At 42.6% G+C, this 22,293-nt stretch overlaps 1 protein-coding gene across 1 annotated transcript in view; it reads left to right on the forward strand.

Annotated features, from left to right (window-relative positions):
• The window catches only part of adamtsl4 (ADAMTS-like 4), a 51,213-nt gene extending 29,396 nt beyond the window's left edge, over positions 1–21,817 (forward strand). The window contains exons 5-17 of the mRNA XM_047361486.1: positions 3,646–3,748; positions 12,336–12,475; positions 12,857–13,061; positions 13,437–13,621; positions 14,425–14,584; positions 15,036–15,296; positions 15,440–15,569; positions 16,338–16,542; positions 16,747–16,920; positions 17,009–17,188; positions 18,071–18,250; positions 18,875–19,022; positions 19,104–21,817. Coding sequence (XP_047217442.1) covers positions 3,646–3,748; positions 12,336–12,475; positions 12,857–13,061; positions 13,437–13,621; positions 14,425–14,584; positions 15,036–15,296; positions 15,440–15,569; positions 16,338–16,542; positions 16,747–16,920; positions 17,009–17,188; positions 18,071–18,250; positions 18,875–19,022; positions 19,104–19,234 — 2,202 coding nt within the window. The 3' untranslated portion in view covers positions 19,235–21,817. The remainder of the gene's footprint in view (positions 1–3,645; positions 3,749–12,335; positions 12,476–12,856; positions 13,062–13,436; positions 13,622–14,424; positions 14,585–15,035; positions 15,297–15,439; positions 15,570–16,337; positions 16,543–16,746; positions 16,921–17,008; positions 17,189–18,070; positions 18,251–18,874; positions 19,023–19,103) is intronic.
• The last annotated feature ends 476 nt before the right edge of the window (positions 21,818–22,293 follow it).

Below are 22,293 nucleotides of genomic sequence, written 5' to 3' on the forward strand. Positions count from 1 at the left end.
AGGACACTGAGAGCAAAGATTTTGGATTGTGTGACCTTCTTAGAGACCATGGGGTAGTTTTAATCTGGTGGAAGAAAACTATTTGTACACAATAGATGTGAGATCTGATGTCTAAACCTTGAAAAAAGTATTAAATAACTTCGATAAGTAATTCCTGCTGTGGAATATAATTTTTTTTCAGTGGATTTATTTTGAGTAAAATAAAAAAAATAAAAAACACTGCTGGAGACATTTTTTTAATAGTTTGTTACATTCTTCCATTTTGATACGCTTCCACAACTCTTTCTGAAGTGCTCAGAGGATCATGTTCAGTTTGGCTATAAATCCAGATCCCTTTTTTTGACACTGTGAATTGGAGCATTTGCTTTGTGGGAGAGATGCGCTCTTCTAGGGGCCCTGCTATTTGCCTCGGTAAGTGCCTTTACCCTGCACCCACTCTCTGTCTGTTCATGCTCTCCTTAACATAAATAAAGACCCCCTCACCCTTTACTCCCAGCATACATGTCCTTGCAGTAACTTACAGATTTTCCTGCAGTACCATGAAACTAAAGTGAACACATCTCGTCTCTGTTTATACTCTCACTTCACCATCCCTGCTTCTTCCCTCCACTTCGTCCATTAGCCTCCTGATGTTTTTGCACACCCTAAACTCTCTCAGGGAGAGAGTCTATTCAAACTATTGCGCTTCTGTCATCATCCGCATGACCGCACACACTTGAGTCTTCTTGCATTCCTTTTCTTTTAAATTCATTCTGTGTATATTGTGGAGGCTCTTTTTCTCATTTTCAACACCCCGTAGCATTGCACAGCTGCACACGACATCCCTGTATGCCCGTTTAAAGGTTTTTATTTGTTCATTGAGTATGTTGTTACAAGCACACACACTTGCCATGATATATAGACACTACACAGCATTAAATGTGGCTATACATGTTTATGTCCAGCAGAAATATTTACAAGCATCACTAACCACATTTCCTGCACACACCATGGCAGATTTATACGGTTCTTTGATACATCAGGTCACATACGTTCACTGACCCTCAAGGTGCACTTCTGGTTTTAGTCATCGCTTTGTTGACTGAGCTGTAACACATCTTCTAAACAGAAATCTGTTGATTTCTGCAGAATTTAGGTCTGGTAAGTTTCAGGAGCTGGTTTCACACGTTGGCAGCACAGCTGACCCTTTGAGACACAATGGCCACATATATTCCACCAGACAAACAATCCTGTGAGAGTGATAAATCCAGCGAGCCGAGTGTCAGCGAGTGCACATTCTGGTGTTTTCCCCATGAGAGTCTTTTTAGCTACACTTTGTCACTGCGGCTGGTTTGCCTGGGAACTGTGGACCTGCGCATGATTGTGTCTGTGAATGATCATGTATGTATAGACTCGATAATTCCCTTGCTCTTGTCTCTGCAAAATGGATAGCTTAGAAATTTCCAGCTGTTTGCGACAGCTGTGTGAGTTAAGAGGTAGGAGGGAGGAACGAATCAACGACTGGGGGGTGCAGTTGAAGACAAGAAGATTTCGGAGTTGACAGAGATTAGAGGCGCAAAGAAATCTGAGATGTCTGTGTGCGGCATGCCAATGTGCGTGTGTGTGTGTCTGTGTGTGTGTTGAAACCAGTTGTGTATCGCTGGGCATTGAATTCACCAGGCAGGTTGATTCTGGCTTCCCACGGTGCTACCTGAATGTGTCTTCACTGCTGAAATGTTCAGAATGTTTGCTTAGATAAATAATTGAAAAAGTGTAAATAAATTCTGCTACAAATCCAGCATATTTTAAGTCTGAAACATTCATTCAAGAAACCACAGTAAATTAGAATGAGACAGGGAAAGCGGCAAGCATCAGGATTCACACTGAATCGAGAGACAATGTTAAAGATCAGCCAGAGTCTAAATTGTCTTTGCAAGATTTTTCGAGATCTTCTAGAGTTCATCAAGAAAACTGTGCGCTCCCCCTTATGAATGATTGAATGAATGATTCATGTTTTGAATTGTGAATTGAGGTTGCATTTAATGATCTTAGCTCACATAGCTCTGGAGATCTTGCAAATAAAATTGCACTTGTGTGTTTCACATAGCCCACTTTAAACAAGTGAGGTATTTATTAGTTATAGCACTATTGTAAAAACTGCCCCTGAGTGTTTTAGTGCATGACCTCAGCACTCTGTATCTGCAACCCGAGGGCAGCAGCTCAAAGACCCGGTATCCTGGATGTGTACAGTTCCTCAGAATGCTCTCTGCCCTCTTGAGACAGTGAGTTCTGAAGAGGTCCTTCAGGGAGCGAAGAGGGTGTGCGATGATCTTCTGGGCGGTGTTGATAACCCTCTATAGTGCATTCTTGTGTGCCATGGTGTAGCTTGTAGCTTGTTAACCATATAGATGTCTTCTTCCCAATTTTTATGGTGGTAGAGCTCCATTGGAGGTCCCCATCCATGTGCTCAGCCAGACACTTAAATCCAACCACTCTCTCCTCGCATTTCCCCACTGATGGTGACAGGCTGTAGGTCAGACGTCCTCCTTCTGAAGTCTTTGGTTTTAGAGGTGTTAATGCCCAGGTCGTTATCAGCACAACACCCCACCAGCCTGGTGACCTTGTCCTTGTATGCTGTCACGTCACCACAAGAGATGGCTAAGTACACAACCCTGTAGAGAGCATGGCAGAAGGTTATGAAAAGATGGAGAGCTTCTCTGACTTTGAACTGGGTCAGAAAGAAAGTCTGTATAGATGCATTCCAATAAACTTTGACTGCTTTTTCAATCATTTTTTCATGTCTAGTCAACATGACACCCTGGAGCAGTGTGTGCTTAAAATAATGAGAGGAAAAGACAAGTGATGAATAGAACAATGGTCCAGCTTTAATAACTATCTATAGCAATAAACATCTAAAATGTAAAAGAAAAACCAATGACAGACCTAACACAGCACCTGGGACATAAGTTTCCTGAAAATGTTCAGGTTCTTGATTGAAAATTAGTGAAAAAGCAAACAAAGTCCAAAGATTAAACCACCTTTAACAACTGAAAGCTGGTCTCCTTGGAAGAAAAATGTAAAGAAAAAGGAATGGACTGATTATTGTATAGCAGCTATTAATGGTAAATGCTCTAAGCTATCTTGTGTGGTTTGATGATAGAAAAGCTCATGAATGGATGTCAGTCTAATGTTTCAGCTGATGTTTATGAGCAGGTATCCTGAAACTACAGGGCTCCATGAGGACTTCTTAAACGGGCACTAGCTGCTCTATACACACACACGCACACACGCACACATACATGCCTCTGCACGTGCTCACTCAGTCATTCACATTCACTGAAACTCCTGGCAGATTTATGGGAGCAGCCGCTTCCAAAAAATCTTATCACTTCCATATGTTGTGAATGTGCTCGCTGCTGGCCAAAGGATTATTGAGGCTGGATGTGTGTAAAATCATGGCGCATTTGTGCCTACCTCCATGGCCTCCAGTTAATTCTCCCATTTCATTATTAGATGTTTTTCCTCGCCTTCCACTGGATCCACTCCACCCTTACTTCTCTGGGGACCAGTAGAGAAACACTCTTTCCTTAGCTATTCATACCATTCAGTGTGTGGCACTAAAACTTTTGATTTCTCCCTCTCTGTCTTTGTGTTTTGCCCTTCCAGGTGTGCGGAGGAGGTGCGTTGGACTCCAGAGCAGAGCAGTGCACGGCCTTTAACACCCAGGAGTTCATGGGTCGCCTCTACAACTGGGAGCCTTTCACTGAAGGTGAACACTGAGTTAACACACTCACAATTGTTAGAGTTTCCTCGGTTTAATTCGGTAGGAGGTTTATAGAGAGAATTAACTGGCACAGCAATCGAGGGAGTAAAATGTGAGCTTGAGTGGGTTCAAATTTCTCTCTGAGTGTGAGTTGGAAGGCTTCCTCTCATGCCCAACCCCTTTAGCATCCACCGGTTCTCCACGCAGCATCAAGGGTGATGGGAGAGGAAAAGTGAATGACTGGAGCTCATTCTGCTTCTGTTCTTTGTGCAAAATACCTTCCTTCTTCTCTTTTTCCTCTTGTTTGTCCAACATCTCTCCCTCTCTGCCCGCCTCTCCTGCCAAGTCTCCCCTCCCTGCTCTGACTGAGGACACAGATTCCTGCAGCGTGAGATACACAAGAGTAGTGAGAGGTGATGAGATGCAAGTGTGTTTGTCACATGACCAGTAGGAGCAAAAAGAGGACAAAAGTATTCATACTGCTTGAACTTGTTTACTTTTCGTGACTTTATAACCCCAGACACTGGGAATTTATGTGATAGGCCAACACATGATACATGGTTTTCCCTAAACTAATCTCTAAAATGTGGTATGCATTTGTCTGAAGCCTCCTTTATCCTTATAAGCCTAAATAAAATCAGGCAATCAACTGCTTTCAGAGGTTACATTATTAGCAAATAGTATCAACCTCTGTGTAACTTGTTCTCAGTATATATGCAGCTACAAAGCCAAACCTATATTGACCAGGCTGTACACCTAGTCTAACAGGCCGGGCAATGAGAGCATGAATCAGAGAAACAGCCAGGAGGCCTATTGTAACTTTAGACAAACTACAGAGATCCACAGCAGGTAGGAAAATCTGGAGAAGATTGGAGAATGGCACATCTATTTGTCCTAGATTCCTTGAATCTGGCCTCTGTGGGAGAGTGACAAAAAGAAAGCCACTGTGAAAATAAACCCAGAAGAAGTCCTATTTGCAGTTTGACAGTGTAGGAGAAATGCAGAATGAAGGGACCTGGTTAGATGAGACCAAAATTGAACTTCTTGGCCTACACTGCAAAATATGTTCACCGTCACTGGGTTGAGACATGGTGGTAGTAGAATCATGCTGGGGGGATGCTTGTCTTCAGTATGAACAGGGAAGCTGGTCATACTCAATGAGAAGATAGGTGGCTTAGAGGCTTCCAAGGACTTGAGACTTGAGGTTGAGGTTCACCTTCCAGCAGAACAGCGACCTGAAAAGAAATGCGCTAAAAAGAACAACAAATCTGCTGCAAGGCTTGAGATGTTTCAGATTCTCTTCATTCAGTCAGACTGAGCAGAGTTGGCAAACATTTCAGTGTTTAGATTTGCAAAGCTCTCATATGATGGTGGCTGTGTCATGCTGTGGGGTGGTTTTTCAGCAGGGATACAGAAGATGGTCAGAATTGCTGAGAAGATGGATGCAGCAAATACAGGGGTGAAAAAAACTTTGCAAGGCACTGTATGTTACACCGTCAAGGTGGGTCCTGATCCAGATATGTTTGTTGCTGAAGGAATAGAAACAAGAGACAGAGAAAAGATTTTACAGATATTCAAAAAAATTTAGAAAAAACATAAGTCAATAGAGAGATTATTCGAAATGTGGGAGGGAGAAGGAATAGCGAAGCACAGCTGTGAGATGATCTCAGCAGTGTTTGTCATTAGGCCTATAAAGCTTGTGCATGATCTCCAGTGTATTTACATCATGGGCGTACTGGCCCTGGATGTAGATAGCTGTGTGAATCTGGGATAATATGTGGGAAAATAGTTTCCACGTGTATGTTTGTGTATCCGTGTGTTTGTGCGGGATTTTACTGTATCAGTAAAGCTAAAGCTGTGAACACACAAACACTGTGAGAGCACAGACCCAGAAGCTCCACTTTTACATACACAACTTTGGTTTTGGTTCTGTTCTGTCATAACACAAAACACACTCACCAATCTACCCCCAAATATACGCATTGCACGAAATTGAAACCAGATATCCAGTAGAGTGTGTAACAAAAACATGATTTTCTGCTAAAAACTTGAGCCGGATGCTGCCCAAACACTCACAGTTCAAGTCGCTGCAGTCAATAGTTTTTTGTAAGCAATGGATCAGATAAAATTACCCAATTAAGTCCTCCCTCTCTGTTTTATTAAGTGTCAGCCACGTATCTTAGTTTTCCATCTTGCAATATTACTGCTGTGGATCAGGCTCATGGCTCCCCCCAGTCTCATTTTCCAGCTGCAGAAAGGAATTGTTTTCACAGAAAGAAAGCAGCAATAAACCCTCTCTATGCTACCTGTTCAGAACCCTAACAAAGTTAGCATTTTGCCAGATGTGTCCCAGTTTTTTTTACATCACGATATGCATGATAATTTACCTATTTTCAATTCCAGATTGTGTATTATCATTGCTCTGTTGCTTACATGTGGTTTGCAAGCTACAACTCCAGCTGATAAATTCCCCGGGCTACTGCAGACTCATTTGACGCAGGACTGAATGCAGATTGTACGATTTCCCATTTAAAACAAAGGCCAGATGTTATTTTGAGTTGTGGTCGAGAAAAAAAGCATAAAAAGTGGAAGATTTAGAAGTTAAAGGCAGATATTTCCTCAGGCAAGCAGGAATGACAGTGAAAAGCATCAACTCCCAGAATCTCTATGCCAAGGAGTTACTGGCACAGAAATACATGTGACTGGATGTCAGAGTTGTTTTGGCAGAATGACTGTTTGATATACTGTATAAAGCTGGTTGGGACAAATACATATTTGTAATAGCAAGTAATCTGGCAGTGTTCTGGTGGTTCAATAAAAGTAAATAAATCTGTGTTTTTCCAAGCAGTAGTTTCAAACAAAATGACAATAAATGCTATAAGAACATCACTGTGATCCAAAAACTAACATACATTTTAAATGTTTGGGAAATATTGTCAGGTGTTTTGACTAAAACTACGTTTTTCCTAATAAAACTGTTAGAAGGTATCCCTCATTTCTTTATATTTTTACTTAAGCAGTTACCTTTCTTTGGCTCATTTTTTACTCACTTTCTGTTGAATTCTATTTTTTTATTCAAATTTTTTGTTGGTGAAAGCAGTTAACTCTGACCTTTGAACCATTCATCTGAGCGTAGAAAGGTTGCCCAAACCAAGGAACGAATTAGTGTTGTGACAACCGGTCCAATGAGAAAATAGATCTTTAAGTCAATTCAAGAACCCGGTGGTGGACACCAGCAGTAAGGGATGCTGTCAAGCTGAAGAAGGAGTCCTATCGGCTGTGGTTGGCTTGTGGGACTCCTGAGGTGGCTGACGGGTACCGTGAGGCCAAGCGTGCTGCAGCCCGGGCTGTGGCAGAGGCAAAAACTCGGGCCTGGGAGGAGTTCGGTGAGGCCATGGAGAAGGACTACCGGTTGGCCTCGAAGCGATTCTGGCAAACCATCCGGCGCCTCAGGAGGGGGAAGGAGTGCTTCGCCAACACTGTTTATAGTGGGGGTGGGAGGCTGCTGACCTCGACTGGGGACATTATCAGGTGATGGAAGGAGTACTTCGAGGATCTCCTCAATCCTGCCATCACGCATTCCCTGGTGGAAACAGAGGCTGGGGACTCGGGGTTGGACTCTTTCATCACCCAGGCTGAAGTCACCGAGGTGGTTAAAAAGCTCCGTGGTGGCAAGGCTTCGGGGGTGGATGAGATCCGCCCTGAGTACCTCAAGTCTCTGGATGTTGTTGGGCTGTCATGGTTGACACGCCTCTTCAACATTGCGTAGCGGTCGGGGACAGTGCCTTTGGACTGGCAGACTGGGGTGGTGGTCCCCCTTCATAAGAAGGGTGACCGGAGGGTGTGTTCCAACTACAGGGGGATCACACTTCTCAGTCTACCTGGTAAGGCCTACGCCAGTGTATTGGAGAGGAGAGTGTGGCCGATAGTTGAACCTCGGCTTTAGGAGGAGCAGTGTGGTTTTTGTCCCAGCCGTGGAACACCGGACCAGCTCTATACCCTCTACAGGGTACTTGAGGGTTCATGGGAGTTTGCCCAACCGGTTCACATGTGTTTTGTGGACCTGGAGAAGGCATTTGACTCTGTCCCTCGTGATGCCCTGTGGGGGGTGCTCCAGGAGTATGGAATCGGGGGCCCTTTATTAGGGGCCATCCGGTCCCTGTACGAGCGGAGCAGGAGTTTGGTCCGCATTGCCGACACTAAGTCACACCTGTTCCCGGTGCATGTTCGACTCCGGCAGGGCTGCCCTTTGTCGCCGGTCCTGTTCATAACTTTTTTGGACAGGATTTCTAGGCGCAGCCAAGGGCCAGAGGGGGTCTGGTTTGGGGACCAGTGGATTTCGTCTCTTCTTTTTGCCGATGACGTGGTCCTGCTGGCCCCCTCTAGCCAAGACATCTCCACCATTTTGTTTGTGTGGCAGTATTTTGGCACTTCGAATAATGAAATTTGAGAAGGATATTAAGCACAATGTTTTATTTCTCCTGCAGTAGGACCACCTTAGAATTAGAGAAGCATAAAACTAGATGGGTTAAACCTGTAGTGGAGTATTCTGCACTGCTGGTTCCTAGCTATTGACCCTCAAAATAACAGTGGAAAAGATTTTTGATCCAGACTATCAGTTGAGTATATTACTGAGTTAATTAAAGGGTTATAATACCAGCACAAACAGTGTAAATAGCCAATTTATTGTTTTTTTTATCTACTTATCCTTTTTCTATTTTTATCTCTTCTAACATTTATAGCATAAATATGCTTTACCATTGTTACTCTCTGAAAAGGATCTCAAGCCTTGTTGATTTAGGACTTCTTGATTTTTTTTTCAGTGTCTTTCTAAATATCTTAAAGCAGTTGTTTACATGTGCTGAATGAACACTTCCTTTTCAGAGTGTGTTTACAGGCTATCTGATGTATCTGGTCACGTTAAACCATTTTTTTTTTACAAAGTTGTGTGATCGTAAACATCCGGTCCAGGTACAGTACTTTCTGTGCATGACCTCCTTACTACTTCCACTTAGTCTAAACACAGTCCTTAATGTTAGTTGTCTGAGGCTGAAAAAATGGTTGATCCAGATTTAAAGCAAGGATCCATCTGTCCTGTGGGTCCTAACCTTTGTGTTTCCTGTCATGACTCACGGCATGGCTTATCTCGGATGGAAAACCCTCCAGAGCTTGGTTAGTAAGACAGAGCACCCTTTGCAAAGTAATTAATACAGAAAAACACTGTATGCATCTATGCAGTCCAGTTTGACTAATCTCTTCTTAATGTTTAAGCGTTTTGTATCCCTGTTCATGAGTACAGTTATGCACAAAAGTTTACTCACTCCTGTTAACATGGCAGGTTTTCTTGAGGTAAAGATGAAACAAGATAGATTAAATAGCTTCAATAACCCAGATTTATAATTGTACAACCCTAATAATTTGTTAAACTAAGTTTTGCTTCAATTTCGGCATTTAGTTTCCTTTGGCAGGAGTCTGTCAGCATCACATATTTTGACTTAATATATGAAACTTGTCCTCAGCCCTATACAGCTGGCTGAATGAATTTGGTCATATTCTGTTCTGGACTTGGCTAAACCCTTCGTAATTTAACTTTTCTTATTGTAAATCCATTATATTGCTGTTTTGGATAAGTGACCAAACTCACTGTGATGCTGAGTGATAAAATCAGTCTTTATCTTAACTGTCAGCATAACTCACAGTAGCACTCCTCTTTTTTCACCAGAAAATTGTTTTACAGATGTCTTAAGGGGGCATCTTCAAGCAACTTTACCTTAATCCACTTGAATAACAATCCTGGTACTTTCTGTAACACTTCTGTCTGTTGTTGACATTTTACTTGGAAAAAACATATATTTTTTTGCTGCCCTTCTGAACACTAAAACATGTTAGCCTCACTATGCATGTAGAGACACTCACAAGTGCCTCCTGCCAATCCTGATCAAGCTCTGCACTGGTGGCAAACTAGTCCCTCAGTTGAATCCTCTTTAGGAGACAATCATGGCACTTGCTGGACTTTCTAGGGTGGCCTTGAAGCTTTCTCCACAGTGGTTTGTCCTCTCTGCTTAAAGTGTTTTGTTATAGAAAAGGTTTATTTTTGTGCAATTCTACCAGCAGCAATATCATTTCTAGCATTTTCCATTCTGCTCTCCTAACTCAATCAGAATGTCAGAGTGATATCAGCACTGACCTGGTCAAAACTTTCCTCTTAGCTCATCTAAATGATCTCAGCATGTCATCTAGTGGCAGTACTTAAACACTTCAAATTAAGTTTTAAATTTACTTTGGGATTAATAGTAACTAATCTGATCACTGTCCAAGGCAACCTAGACTCAATGCAAATTGTTACCATAAAAACTAAAGCAGTAAAGTTTTATGAAAACCAGGATTTCAGTCACTTAGGCACAACTGTGGTATCACACTTGTATTACACCTAGAAGTTGGAAGTTTGTGTGGAAACATCTGGAGGTTCTTCAGCCTCACAAGGTAAAAGCAAAGGTCGGGAATGTGCCCTTTACTCTTTGCTCCTAGCTATCTCTTTTGAACTTCTGACTTTAAAGATGATAGAAACTTTGACCTACTTGTGGCTGATGGCTTTTCAAGGTGGCAGACAATCTGTTTTAATGGGGAAACCTTCTAAATGTTAAAGAAATTACAAAAGTGTGACTTTTGGCTAAAAGTATGTAAAAACCTATCAACATGCCTAGAGTACACAGTCCCAGTCTGCCCTTCACTTTACCTTCTTGGTGACATCACAAAAGCGGATTTGGAAGCAAATAGTTGGCACACCCTTCTTGCAGCTCCAAGTATTGAGAAAAAAAACAATACTTAAGAACTGAAATAATAAAAAAGATTTTAAATATAATTTATTTAAAAATGTGCCTTGCTGACAACCTACTTCTGTGTGGGGTGTATGGCTGTCCCTGGATGATGCCTTGTTTCTGGCTGCCTGGGACTGCTGCAGCCCTCCAGAGACGGGTCCACCTGTCCTTTGCTGCTCTTAAGTGCTTGCGGGCCTTCTATTGTTCTCGCCACAGTTATAACTGTGCCCATCCAGGTGACAATTTGCTCATACACCCACTCAACGCAAACACCCTTATTTCTACACACGCACACACCCACACATACAAATGGTTAAGGGTCATATAAACACATGTTAAATGTGGCCTGCCTATTTTTAACTTGAATCGAATCTGGATTTAATAAAGTCAATCACGCAATTAGGATACAGTCTTGAGATATAATTTTTGTAGAGCAAAACTGCCCTGGCACATGTAGGCATCCATCTGCTCTGAATGGTAGGTCTGAAATGCCACAACAGGACACGTGGAAAAAAATGAAATAATAAAACATCACAAGAAATCACAAAATTATTACAGAAACAATTATGTCTCTGGGGTAAAAGTTGTTCTTCTTTAAAAAAACAGAGATTTCCAGAGGTTTCCAGAGATGGCTAGTTGCTTTGAATACGCTTGGCAAAGCTTTAAGCTACTCACATTTGTATAGTGTTTGCATTTATGTCATTGTTCATAAGAAATATACCACAAAACAGTCAGAGGTCACTCTCAGAAGCACAGTCCCTCCTTCCTCTCACCTCAACTTAATCTATGACTCGTGACTCATGCTGCAAGTTTGCGTCTGCAGCAGTATTTCTTTCAACATAATCACGGCTATGTCCACACACACATCTGCTCTCTCCTCATGAGGACTTAACCACCCATTACACTCCCTGATATCCTTCCTTAAAGAAAATGGCTATCATTGGAGCCACTTGCTGCCCTTACAAGTATGATCTTTAGTGTCCTTCTTAAAGGCATAGTCCCACATTGTCTACAAAAACTTGGACAAGACGTGCGGCATTCATCACATCTGTTTGTGCTAAATGCATTAGAGAACCTGGAGCCAGATCCGTCACAGTGTAAAAAATACCACCACGTTATTAGCTTGCATTGCTTCTTCCCCTGTGAGATTCTCCATATTCAGTCAACTGAAGGGCTTTTATTTCCTCTCTAACCTTGAAGCTCTGCTCCCTCTCCTCTCTTTCTTTGCACCCGCTCTGGTTTGAGCTACACTCATAAATCCACATTTATGTTTACAACTCTCCTGTGAATATTTATGTTTCTTCTGGGAAGCTGCAGCAGCAAGTGGATTACACAGCGTGGAGAGTCACTGATCACTATCTCGTTTTCTGACAGAGTGAAGGTCATACGGTCCTATCTCACTTTCCTGCCTTTACATTTAAAGGCATTCATGGACCCGCTAGAGTTTTCCACATTAATATCCCTTGAACGTCTCCACATTTTGTCACCCTGAAACCATTGGTCTGTTAAGATTCATGGGTGACATCTTGCATATCGGCCAAAATAGCAGTTGGTTGCACTGGATTTTATTTAATGGTATCAGGGTAAAGGGGGCTCAATACAAATGCATAACCCAGTTTTACCTGATGACTCAATGCACACCACATTTTTAGATTTTTACAATAAAGTTTTTGGTTATAACGTTAACACGATGTGAAAACGTTCTCGCAGTGTGAATATTTTTACACTATAAATGTGCTGGTGTAATCCTAAAGCTCTCTGCTTGTGTGTTGCAGTTGGTGTCGACAAGCAGTGCGAGCTGACCTGCAGACCCGTCGGCTACCGGTTCTACGTCCGGCAGGCGGAGCGCGTCAGAGACGGGACGCCCTGCTTCAACACCAGTGCCAATGATGTCTGTGTAGAGGGACAGTGTCTGGTGAGTTAATTCAGGTCTTTGTATGTGGAACATTGTTTTTCAGGTGTCTGAACTTGAGACCCAACTGTCTCGCTGTGCTTGAAGTAAACCAAAACCTGGCTCTCCTAATATGTCTCACATCTGGATGCTGATTTAAGCCTACCATTCAGATTCAGAGAGCCCTCTTTGGGGGCCTCTTTTCTTTGTATCTTCTCTCTCATTTATGCTCCGATTACACCCTCACTCCACTTCACTGCTTCTGGCAGGAATCATGCAAGCATTAGTTACCAATTTACACAAGAAAGAATGAAATATACACTGAAATTGGATGTGAACTGTTAACAAAACATTCTCTTTACTGTCACTTGTCTCAAACTATTTATTCTCACTTTCTCCCACCAGACTGAGGGTTGCGACGGCGTGCTGGGCTCCAGCGCCATGGTTGACAAGTGTGGAGTATGCGGCGGACGGGACAGCTCCTGCCAAAAGGTGACTGGAAGCTTCCAAAATGTCACCGTTCCCCTTGGCTACCACAAAATCCTGGACATCCCACCAGGAGCCACATTTATCAACATCACGGAGAGACGAGCAAGTCCCAACTACCTGGGTGAGATCGGACAAATGAATTCCTACACACACTCACACTCGTGCATTTTGACACTAAATGCCTTGTGTTGGCTCCAGATCTAGTTAAAAGTGAAGTGTTGGCGAGCGAAGAGCAGATTTGGCCTGTGATCGTGTGTGTGCTGGCTTCAGCTGGTCTTGCAGAGTTACGCCAAATACAGCTTATATTGCTGGAGTTGTAAGGAATCAGTGACGTGTGTGCATGTCTGCCTCTGCAGCCTCCTGTTTGTCTGTCTGGGAGTGTGTTTAAACACAGGAAGAGCCTTCTAAGACTTGGCCAGACTTAACCAGGCTTTAAATGCTAAACGTAAATTATGTCCTGAATCTATCAACACATCTCCACCTTTGTTTCCTCCAGCGATGAGGAGCGGCACTGGGGCATCTGTGGTGAATGGGCGCTGGGCCGTGGACCCTCCAGGAGAATACCAGGCAGGGGGGACTACTTTCACCTACACCCGACCCAGAGCACAAGCGGAGGGGGAGGAAGTGAAAGGAGAGTCCCTGAGGGCGCCAGGACCCACCACAACACAGCTGCAGCTTTATGTAAGTACTGAAGCACAGGAAGGCATTTATTTCAACCATGTAAATAAACACAGGCCAGGCCATTGCTATGATAGGGGTACAATTAGACTGAAAGCATTTTAAATAAAACATTTGAGGACATTAGTGTCGTGGAGAAAAGAAAAAACTTTAGTAGTAGGAGAACAAGGTGAACAGATGCAGATTAATTCAGATACAGCGAGGATTAAGGTTTTTGGATGTACCAAGGTGGAGCTGATTTTGGGATAGATTCAGAGAGGAAATCTTGATTAGTACACAGAACCGTTACGGAGGGATATTTGACCAGGCTTGCTGTTTATGCTGGATTTTGCTCACTAACAATAATTGTAGAGGTAGATGAATTGATAAGGAAGAGGCAGGGCTAACAAAGGGCTACAGTTTATGGGTTGTAGCCTTAAACAGACCGTGCGATGCTCATCTGCTGTGGGTCCAGACAGCCAAGTTTTCGTATTACAACAGCATAAAGACAGCTACATTCCAGCTTAGCCTAAACCACATCAAACTGCCCAGGGCTTCATATGAGCAGCCTCACCCAGAGATTTCATTAAACACCAGGGCTCATTTCATTCCAATAGCTTTGTTTATTCAGATCAAAGTCAGTTGCAAAATATGTCAGATGAAAATGCAGCAGCTTTAAAGTTTCTGCTGATTAAACCTGTGATTAGAAGAACTCTTGAAGTTGGGCTGAAGGGGTTTGTAGCATCACGGTGAAATCCCGAGAAAGGCAGCATTTCTGATGTCTGACAAGCCCATTTCTGTGTTATCCTGTTTGTTTTCATCTCCAGATCATTTTCCACAAGGAGAACCCGGGCATCGACTATGAGTTTTACATCCCGGTGGAGGACAAAGATGGAGAGAAGGAGAGGCTGGTGGAGAGCGAGAGGCCCAGAGAGTCACCCAGGGAGAGACAGAGGCAGCGGGAGCCAGCGAGGGCTCCCCTTCGCAGTAAGACTAACTTTACTTATCTGATCTAATCTCAATGATTAAATCGAACTTTAAATCCAACAGAACATCACAGGGATTCATTTTTTCCAAATTACTTAAGGCAGCTCCACTGCAAGTCCTGATTGACGCCTCTTTAGATTAGGACAGGCGTGGCTGAGTCATGTAGGAGGAAATCTTGTTTCAGCCTGTTTGCATGTATCTGTTTGCCCATGACCCAGATGCAAGGCTATCAGCTCAACATGTCTGCTGTCATGAGACTCTGACCTCATCGTGATATCATTACCCTCTGACTCACGCTGCCTTCCTGCTATTCCACATATTTCAGCATTTTTTAGCTTTTTTCCTCACACACTTTATCTCTCATGTTTGTTTCCCTCTAACCATGTGTTTTTAGCTTCTCCTCCATCTTTCCTGCCATTCCTAATTAATTTTTGTTTTTCTTGTCTCCCAGGTCCCCTCACAGTGTCAGTAGAAGATCCTCCTTCTGTTTCAGACCCTTCTCTCCCCTCCTTCTCCTCATCCTCAACCTCGTCGGCTGCCTTCCACCCCCCATCCTTTGATCGTTGGCCACTTGACAGGACACGACCCCGAGTATCCGCGCCCAATAGAAACGCTCGGATCCCCCCTCGCACTGACCTGCCACCAGACACCCAGCTCCCGTTTGTGTGGAGGAGAGGTGGCCTCACCCAGTGCTCTGTGACTTGTGGCAGAGGTAGATATTCTCATTCAGTTTGTATACATCAGCCTAACTATTTAGATTATGCAATGTCTCCCTCCTCAGGTTGTTGTATACAAATGCGAGGACAATACAAATAAATACTGATTCATTCTTTGCATCCCTTTGTTTCTGTGTAGGTTCTCAGCAAAGAGTGGTTTTATGTGTGAACCGACACACAGAGGAAGAGGTACCAGAGGGGAACTGTGACTCCGCTGCCAAACCTGCTGCAGAGGAGGAGTCTTGTAATACACAACCCTGCCCACCTTTGTGAGCAAAATTAAGATTTTTACCCACTTTATTTATTATTTAGAGTTAAATTGTTCTCTATTTACTGTCTTGCAAAAGTATTCGCACTTTTTTTTTTTTTACCATTTATTATGTTATAGTCCCAAACTTCAATGTATTTATTGTCATGTTATATAAACTAACACAAAATAGTGCAACTGTGAATTTGAAGGAAATACAGATATAAAAATAAACTTTGTGGCAAGCATTTGTATTCAGCCGCAATTACTCTGATACCCCTAAATAAAATCAAGTGTTACCAACTGTCCTAACCTAATTAGTATAAAGAGTCCATCTTTGTGTAATTTAACCTATGTATAAATCCAGCTTTTCTGCAAAGGCCTCAGAGGTTTGCTAGATGACATTAGGGAACAAACAGCATTATGAAGACCTGGGGGACACGCCAGGCAGGGCAGGGATACGTTGTATATATCCCACCTGACCTTACAGGCTTAGGCAAGGCAGCAATCAGAGAAGCAGAAGGAGGTTAGTCATGCACTTCACAAATCTGGCCTTTCTGGAAGAGCGGCAAAGAAGAAGCTATTGTTGAAAAAAAGCCACAAGAAGCCCTGTTTACAATTTGTGGCTGTAACATAACAAAATGTTGAAAGGTTCATCTGAATGCTTTTAAAGTAATCTTCATATGAGTTATGTGCACTGAAATGTAAAAACAATAACAAGTGTTATTAATACAAAGTGAAAAAATGTGCAATGGTAAGATGCTTCTTGTGTGTGTTGTGTGTTTGTTAGCTGGGAGGCCAGTGCATGGTCGGAGTGCAGCGTGTCCTGTGGGCCGGGTGTGCAGCAGAGGCAGCTACAGTGCAGGCAGAGCTTTGGGTCTCGCTCCACTATGGTCCACCCTCAGCGCTGTGCCCACCTCACCCCACCAGACTCAACGCAGGTCTGCCAGCTCCGCCTCTGCTCCCACTGGGAGGTCAGCACCAACTGGAGCACGGTGGGTCAACAGAAACAAAAGCATCTCCACAAAAAGCTCCAGCACAGAAAATGTAGTTTTCATTTCACTCTGTCGATGTATTTTCATTATCTATCACGACAAGCTCTCACTAGCTTAGAATAAAGCTGAACTGCATCATCATGACTCATTTGAACTGCTCAAGTAGGTCTGATTTCGTCTTTTCCTACTTTCCCTTTGCCACAGTGCTCAGTCGACTGTGGAGTGGGGAGAAGGACACGGGGTGTGCGCTGCGTCAGCGATCAGGGCAGCGTTGTGAACGATAACGAGTGCAACTCTCGGCTCCGGCCAGATGGAAGTGAGGAGTGCAACATGGGCCCCTGCGTGACCAACTGGTACTTCACCGAGTGGCCCAACACTGTGAGTAGCACACAGATCCAGAGAAGCAAAGGAACACACATGCGTTCGACTGTAACCCTCATCATGATCTCCCAATCTGTGGCCTCAGTGTTCAGCGCAGTGCGGCCCTGGGGTGCAGAGGAGAGAAGTCGTCTGTCTCACCCGAGGAGGGGTGACAGAGGGAGGAGGCGGAGGAGATTGTGTTGCTGAAAAACCGTCAGAGATGAAAGCCTGCAACAGGGGCCTTTGTGTGCCAGTGACAATGTGGTACAGCAGCCCCTGGACAGAGGTAGGATGGATGGACCATCTTGTTGGTCTCAAATGTTTTATCATTTAACATATTTTTAATGCTCTCTAACCTAATTTGTACGTAAAATGAAAATAATAATGCATGTGCTGAAATCACTAAGGTGTGGACAGAAATACAGCAAACATGATACAGTAGAAACAACATTTTTATAAAAAGGCACATAGCATTATCCAGCTTATTTTTATTTGCAAAATGTCGAAGATTTCTTTCATAACTTTTATTTAAATTCAGAAGTGTACATATTCTAACATTTCTATTTGGAAACACACCACAAGCACACTGCTTTCCTGTGTGGCATAATAGAAAAAACAAAAGAATTCAGGAAAAACACTTGACCTTCAAAAGCCAGTTTAAACTTTAGTACAATTTCCAGGTTGGTTCATCTGTTCAAACAATTACCTGCAAAGAAATGTCCAGCCTTCATAGTGTTGAGGACAGAGACAGGTTCTGTGTCCAAGAGATGACCGTGCTTTGTAGCCAAATGTAGGTCTCTACCCCAGAACAAAATAAGACCTTGTGAAGATGCTGACCAAAGCTGGAGATAAAGTATCCTTATTCACATTGAACTGAGTCCTGTACCAACATGGGACGAAAGGCCACCAGCAAGAAAGATGCCATTACTCTAAAAGCTACAGCTGATATTTAGTCTTTGTACTGGTTCATATGAATGTCTTAAATTATTTAAAAATTGTTTGCATTGTCATTTTGTTAACATTGTATGCTCCCCAGCTTTTGGGGGAAAATAGGTTTGACCCTAATCACTTATTTGTTTCCCTCTCTCGCACACACACACACACACACACACACACACTTTTTCCTAGCCAGTGCTGAATATTTAACTAATGTGCAATATTTTTTCAGTGTAATGTCCAATGTGGGGATGGAAGCCAGCGACGAGAAATCATTTGTGTTCAGAAGTTGGGCAGTAACTTTACTGTCGTGCCATCTACTGAGTGTGCACATCTGGAGAAGCCTGCAGTTGTCCAGGAGTGCAGCATGGGAGAGTGTCGGCCACAGTGGTTCACAACAGAATGGAGCGCGGTAAGAGACGATGGCGAAGGACAAAAAGTGTTTTTTTAATATTTATTTATAGATATTTTTGTTTTATTTGGGTTTTTTGTTGCTAATGCAGGCATCACCTAATAGTAAAGATGAGACCCTAACTCACTATAACAAATTAGTTTTTGATGTTTTGGTTAAAATGGCCGAATATAAATACTTCTTCTATACTCTGGCAAGAGATGGGACTGGGAATGGTTTACACCTGGTCATTTCCCCAAACTTTAATTATTTCCTATTTCCACCATTTTCATGTTTTGTCACTCTGCAGGTACAAGACCAACACAGGTTAGCTCATTATGGTTGAGGGGGATGTAAATAAATGTAGAAACACCTTTTGCTGCAGTTAGAGCTGCTAGTGTTAGGCAGTTTTTCTCTACCAACTTTGCACATCTTTGCGAAATAGCTCTAGCTCAGTCACATTGGATAGAGAGCATTCTAAACATCAATTTTCATATCTTGCCCCAGATTCTCCACTGGATTCAGGTTATTCCTGGTTATGTGCTGCTTTGTGTTGGTCTAAAGATGAAAACATTAAGGTCTGTGTTTTTAATGGAATGTGAAGCTTCATCATTTTTTCTTGGTGTGTGTGCTTTTTGTTCTCAGTGTTCGCGTTCGTGTGGAAAGGGCTTACAGGTGAGAGAGATCCGATGTCTAACGCCAGACAAAAAGCACAGCCTAGCGTGCGATCCCAGCACCAAACCTGGACACGAACAGATCTGCAACACCATACCCTGTGGCCCACAGGTTACAGGTAAGTGAGGGTGTCTCATGCAGTTATGCATTTTTGGGTCTTTATCCACACCAACCAGTCCCTCCATTTCTCTGCTTGCAGATAAAAACTGTCGGGATAGGCGTGATAATTGCCTGATGGTGGTGCAGGCCAGAATGTGCGTCTACTCCTACTACAAGATGGCCTGCTGCGCCTCCTGCACACAGAGCGCCCTGCGTGCCAAGAGGCACTGAGCAGCAGGGTCACAGGAAGGGGGGAAAGGTCAAAACGACCAATCAACCCTGAAGTATTAGTCTGCAGAAATGGACAGCCCAGAGTTGATGTGGCATTCAGATAACATTTAGCTATTTTCTCCTGACTTTTTCAGGTAAAACACTGTGAAAACAGATGATTCCTTCTACTAGTACTCAGTCATATCTGACAAACTGTATCCACCATCCACTGAGCTATCTTGAGTTTTATGTGCAGTAACTGATACATCAGTGGTGCTTGCTGTAATTTCATTTCTGTGGCCGTTGGGCTGTAGTGGAACGGTCTTACTGTGGACATAGATGCTTCAAGAGCTAATTTTGCCTTTTTTAAATTCTTCCTCATTCATGAGACAGTAGATGAAAAAAGATATTATCATATTTACTGTTCAAAATATTCTAAATGCAGAAGATCTACTATAATAGATCCCCACACTGTCCTACCCCACAGAGCTACAAGACTGCTTCGTGTGAAGCTAGAAGGATTTTTCTTGACATGTTGTACCTGTGTTATCCCGTTTGCCAAAAAAGTACTTCCTCGGTGTCCTCTTATTCAGTACTTGGACAGTTTGAACCAAAGGGTGGGGTAAACATGGCAGTAAGTGACCAAATATAAGGGGATGGGAAGAAGGATGGGAGTCTTTCTAAATAGGAAAGATAATTCATACAAATATTATGACAGAACCAGTCTGTTTTCTTTCCCTTTACAGTGACACTTTGTTTTACCTGCTTAATATCTGAGTTCTTCCTCTAAAGATGTCTAAAAAGATGGAAAAATATTTAATCACAATAATTTTACATACACTGAGATCCAAAAAGAGCCTTTCCCCTCAACATATTTGTTTAAATTGTTAGTTTTTCCTGTGTCCGGGACTTTCAAAAGCAGCCACTGGCGCCACCTATATATGAGGACTGAGAGTTACAGTTCAGTCAGTCAGTCATTTTCTACCTCTTCTTCCATAGTGGGTCGTGGGGGAGCTGGTGCCTATCTCCAGCAGTCTATGGGCGAGAGGCGGGGTACACCCTGGATAGGTCACCAGAGTTACAGTTCATTCATTCTTTTTTATTTTTAGATCTGTCAAGAACTTAAATTGTTCTTATCAAGTCTGGTGAAAAGACTCAACTAACACTGACTTATTCCATTTTTTTTTTTCATTCTATATTTCCTACCATGAATCTAGTGCTCAGCTACATTAGCTTCAGGACTTCTTGTTCTTACTGATGATATCAGTCTTTTAAAAATTCAATGCGCTAAAAAGATGAAGTAATTTCTTTAAACATCTGGGCAGGGTGTGTCCTTTAACAAGAAAGACTCCATACAGACTGATTTCTGTGTTTTAGTTGTTTTTATTTTCTTTAAATAAAGTAAGATCAGCTTTAGATTGTGCACAACACTTTCTGACAGCATAAAATAATCACGTTTTAGATTTATGTACTACACAGGGCCATGCAAACAACTTCATACCCTCTGTACTCATTTTTTGCATTACAACCAGAAATGTTAATGTATTTTATTGGGATTTTATGTGCTAGACCAAGTAGGACATAATTGAGAAATAGAACTTCTGATCAGCTTCCATATTTTTGCTGAAGAAATGTACGACCACAGCTTGATCGTTCCACCACCATGTTTCACAGTGAGGGTGAGCTGTTTAGAAGAGGTGCAATGTTGGTTTTCCTCCATACTGTCTTTTGTATGGAGGCTAAAAAGTTCAGTTTTGGTCTCAACTGACCATAACACCGTCTTTCACACGTTTGTTCTTTCCCCTACATGGATGACTAATATTTGTCCCGTCAACAGATTCTCCCATCTGAGCTGTGGATTGCTGCAGCTCCTCCAGGGTTACCATGGGCCTCTTAGCAGATTCTCTTATTTACATCTGATTACACCCACTGCTGCTTATCTTTGCAAACAGTGTCCATCAGCAGAAGCACATGTGTGCACACCGTCAGCTGGTCATCCACAGCTTCATTTTTGCAGCTTTCTACACACTGCGTGAGTGGCGCTCACCAAACAAAAAACAGTTACAAAATAGAGTTTAATAGCATGTTTATTTTTACAGGCATATCCACCACTGAATATAAACACAGCGGGGATATTTATTGCAAAAAGAAAATAATACAATTTGTTCTAATAACTTGTAGGTAAAGTTGTTCATTAGGGATACATGTCCTCTATAAATTCATCTCCTACAGTCAGTTGTTGCATACAGGCAGATTTGACCTGCAGTGACAGTAAATGCTGAGTGCTTCAGGCGAAGGTATAAAAGTCAAGGGACGTTCCTCACATCTGAATTCTCTTGTGATCTCTTAGTTAAGGTGGACGGCCATGTCTTGGTAGGTTTGCAGGTGTCCCACACTTTTCAGATGTTTTTGTAAATAACTGTGAAAGCTATGTATCATTTTCCTTAGACGTCACAATTATGTACCACTATATGATGGTCTATTCAATTCAATTCAATTCAGTTTTATTTATATAGCGCCAATTCACAACACATGTTGTCTCAAGGCACTTCACAACAGTCAGGTACATACACTCCAATTAATCCTAACCATTGAACAGTGCAGTCAGAGTTAGTTATTTATTCAAATTGGATAAAACGTTTTTCTATCTAAGGAAACCCAGCAGATTGCATCCAGTCAGTGACTTGCAGCATTCCCTCCTCCTGGATGAGCATGTAGAGACAGTGGACAGTCACTAGCGTTGACTTTGCAGCAATCCCTCATACTGAGCATGCATGTAGCGACAGTGGAGAGGAAAAACTCCCTTTTAACAGGAAGAAACCTCCAGCAGAACCAGGCTAAGTGTGAGCGGCCATCTGCCACGACCGACTGGGGGTTTGAGAGAACAGAGCAGAGACACAAAGAGAACAAAGAAGCACTGATCCAGAAGTCCTTTCTATGGGAAGGAAAAGTAAATGTTAATCCTTTAGTCGTTTCACCTAGAAAGAAAGAACAGATAAACTCTGAGCCAGTTTTCAAGGTTAGAGTCTGAAAGAGAGCACATATAATTAGTTAAAATAAAATACCAATAAAATGCATTG

Source organism: Girardinichthys multiradiatus, chromosome 3 (genome assembly GCF_021462225.1).
Source record: "Girardinichthys multiradiatus isolate DD_20200921_A chromosome 3, DD_fGirMul_XY1, whole genome shotgun sequence".
Taxonomy (NCBI): domain Eukaryota; kingdom Metazoa; phylum Chordata; class Actinopteri; order Cyprinodontiformes; family Goodeidae; genus Girardinichthys; species Girardinichthys multiradiatus.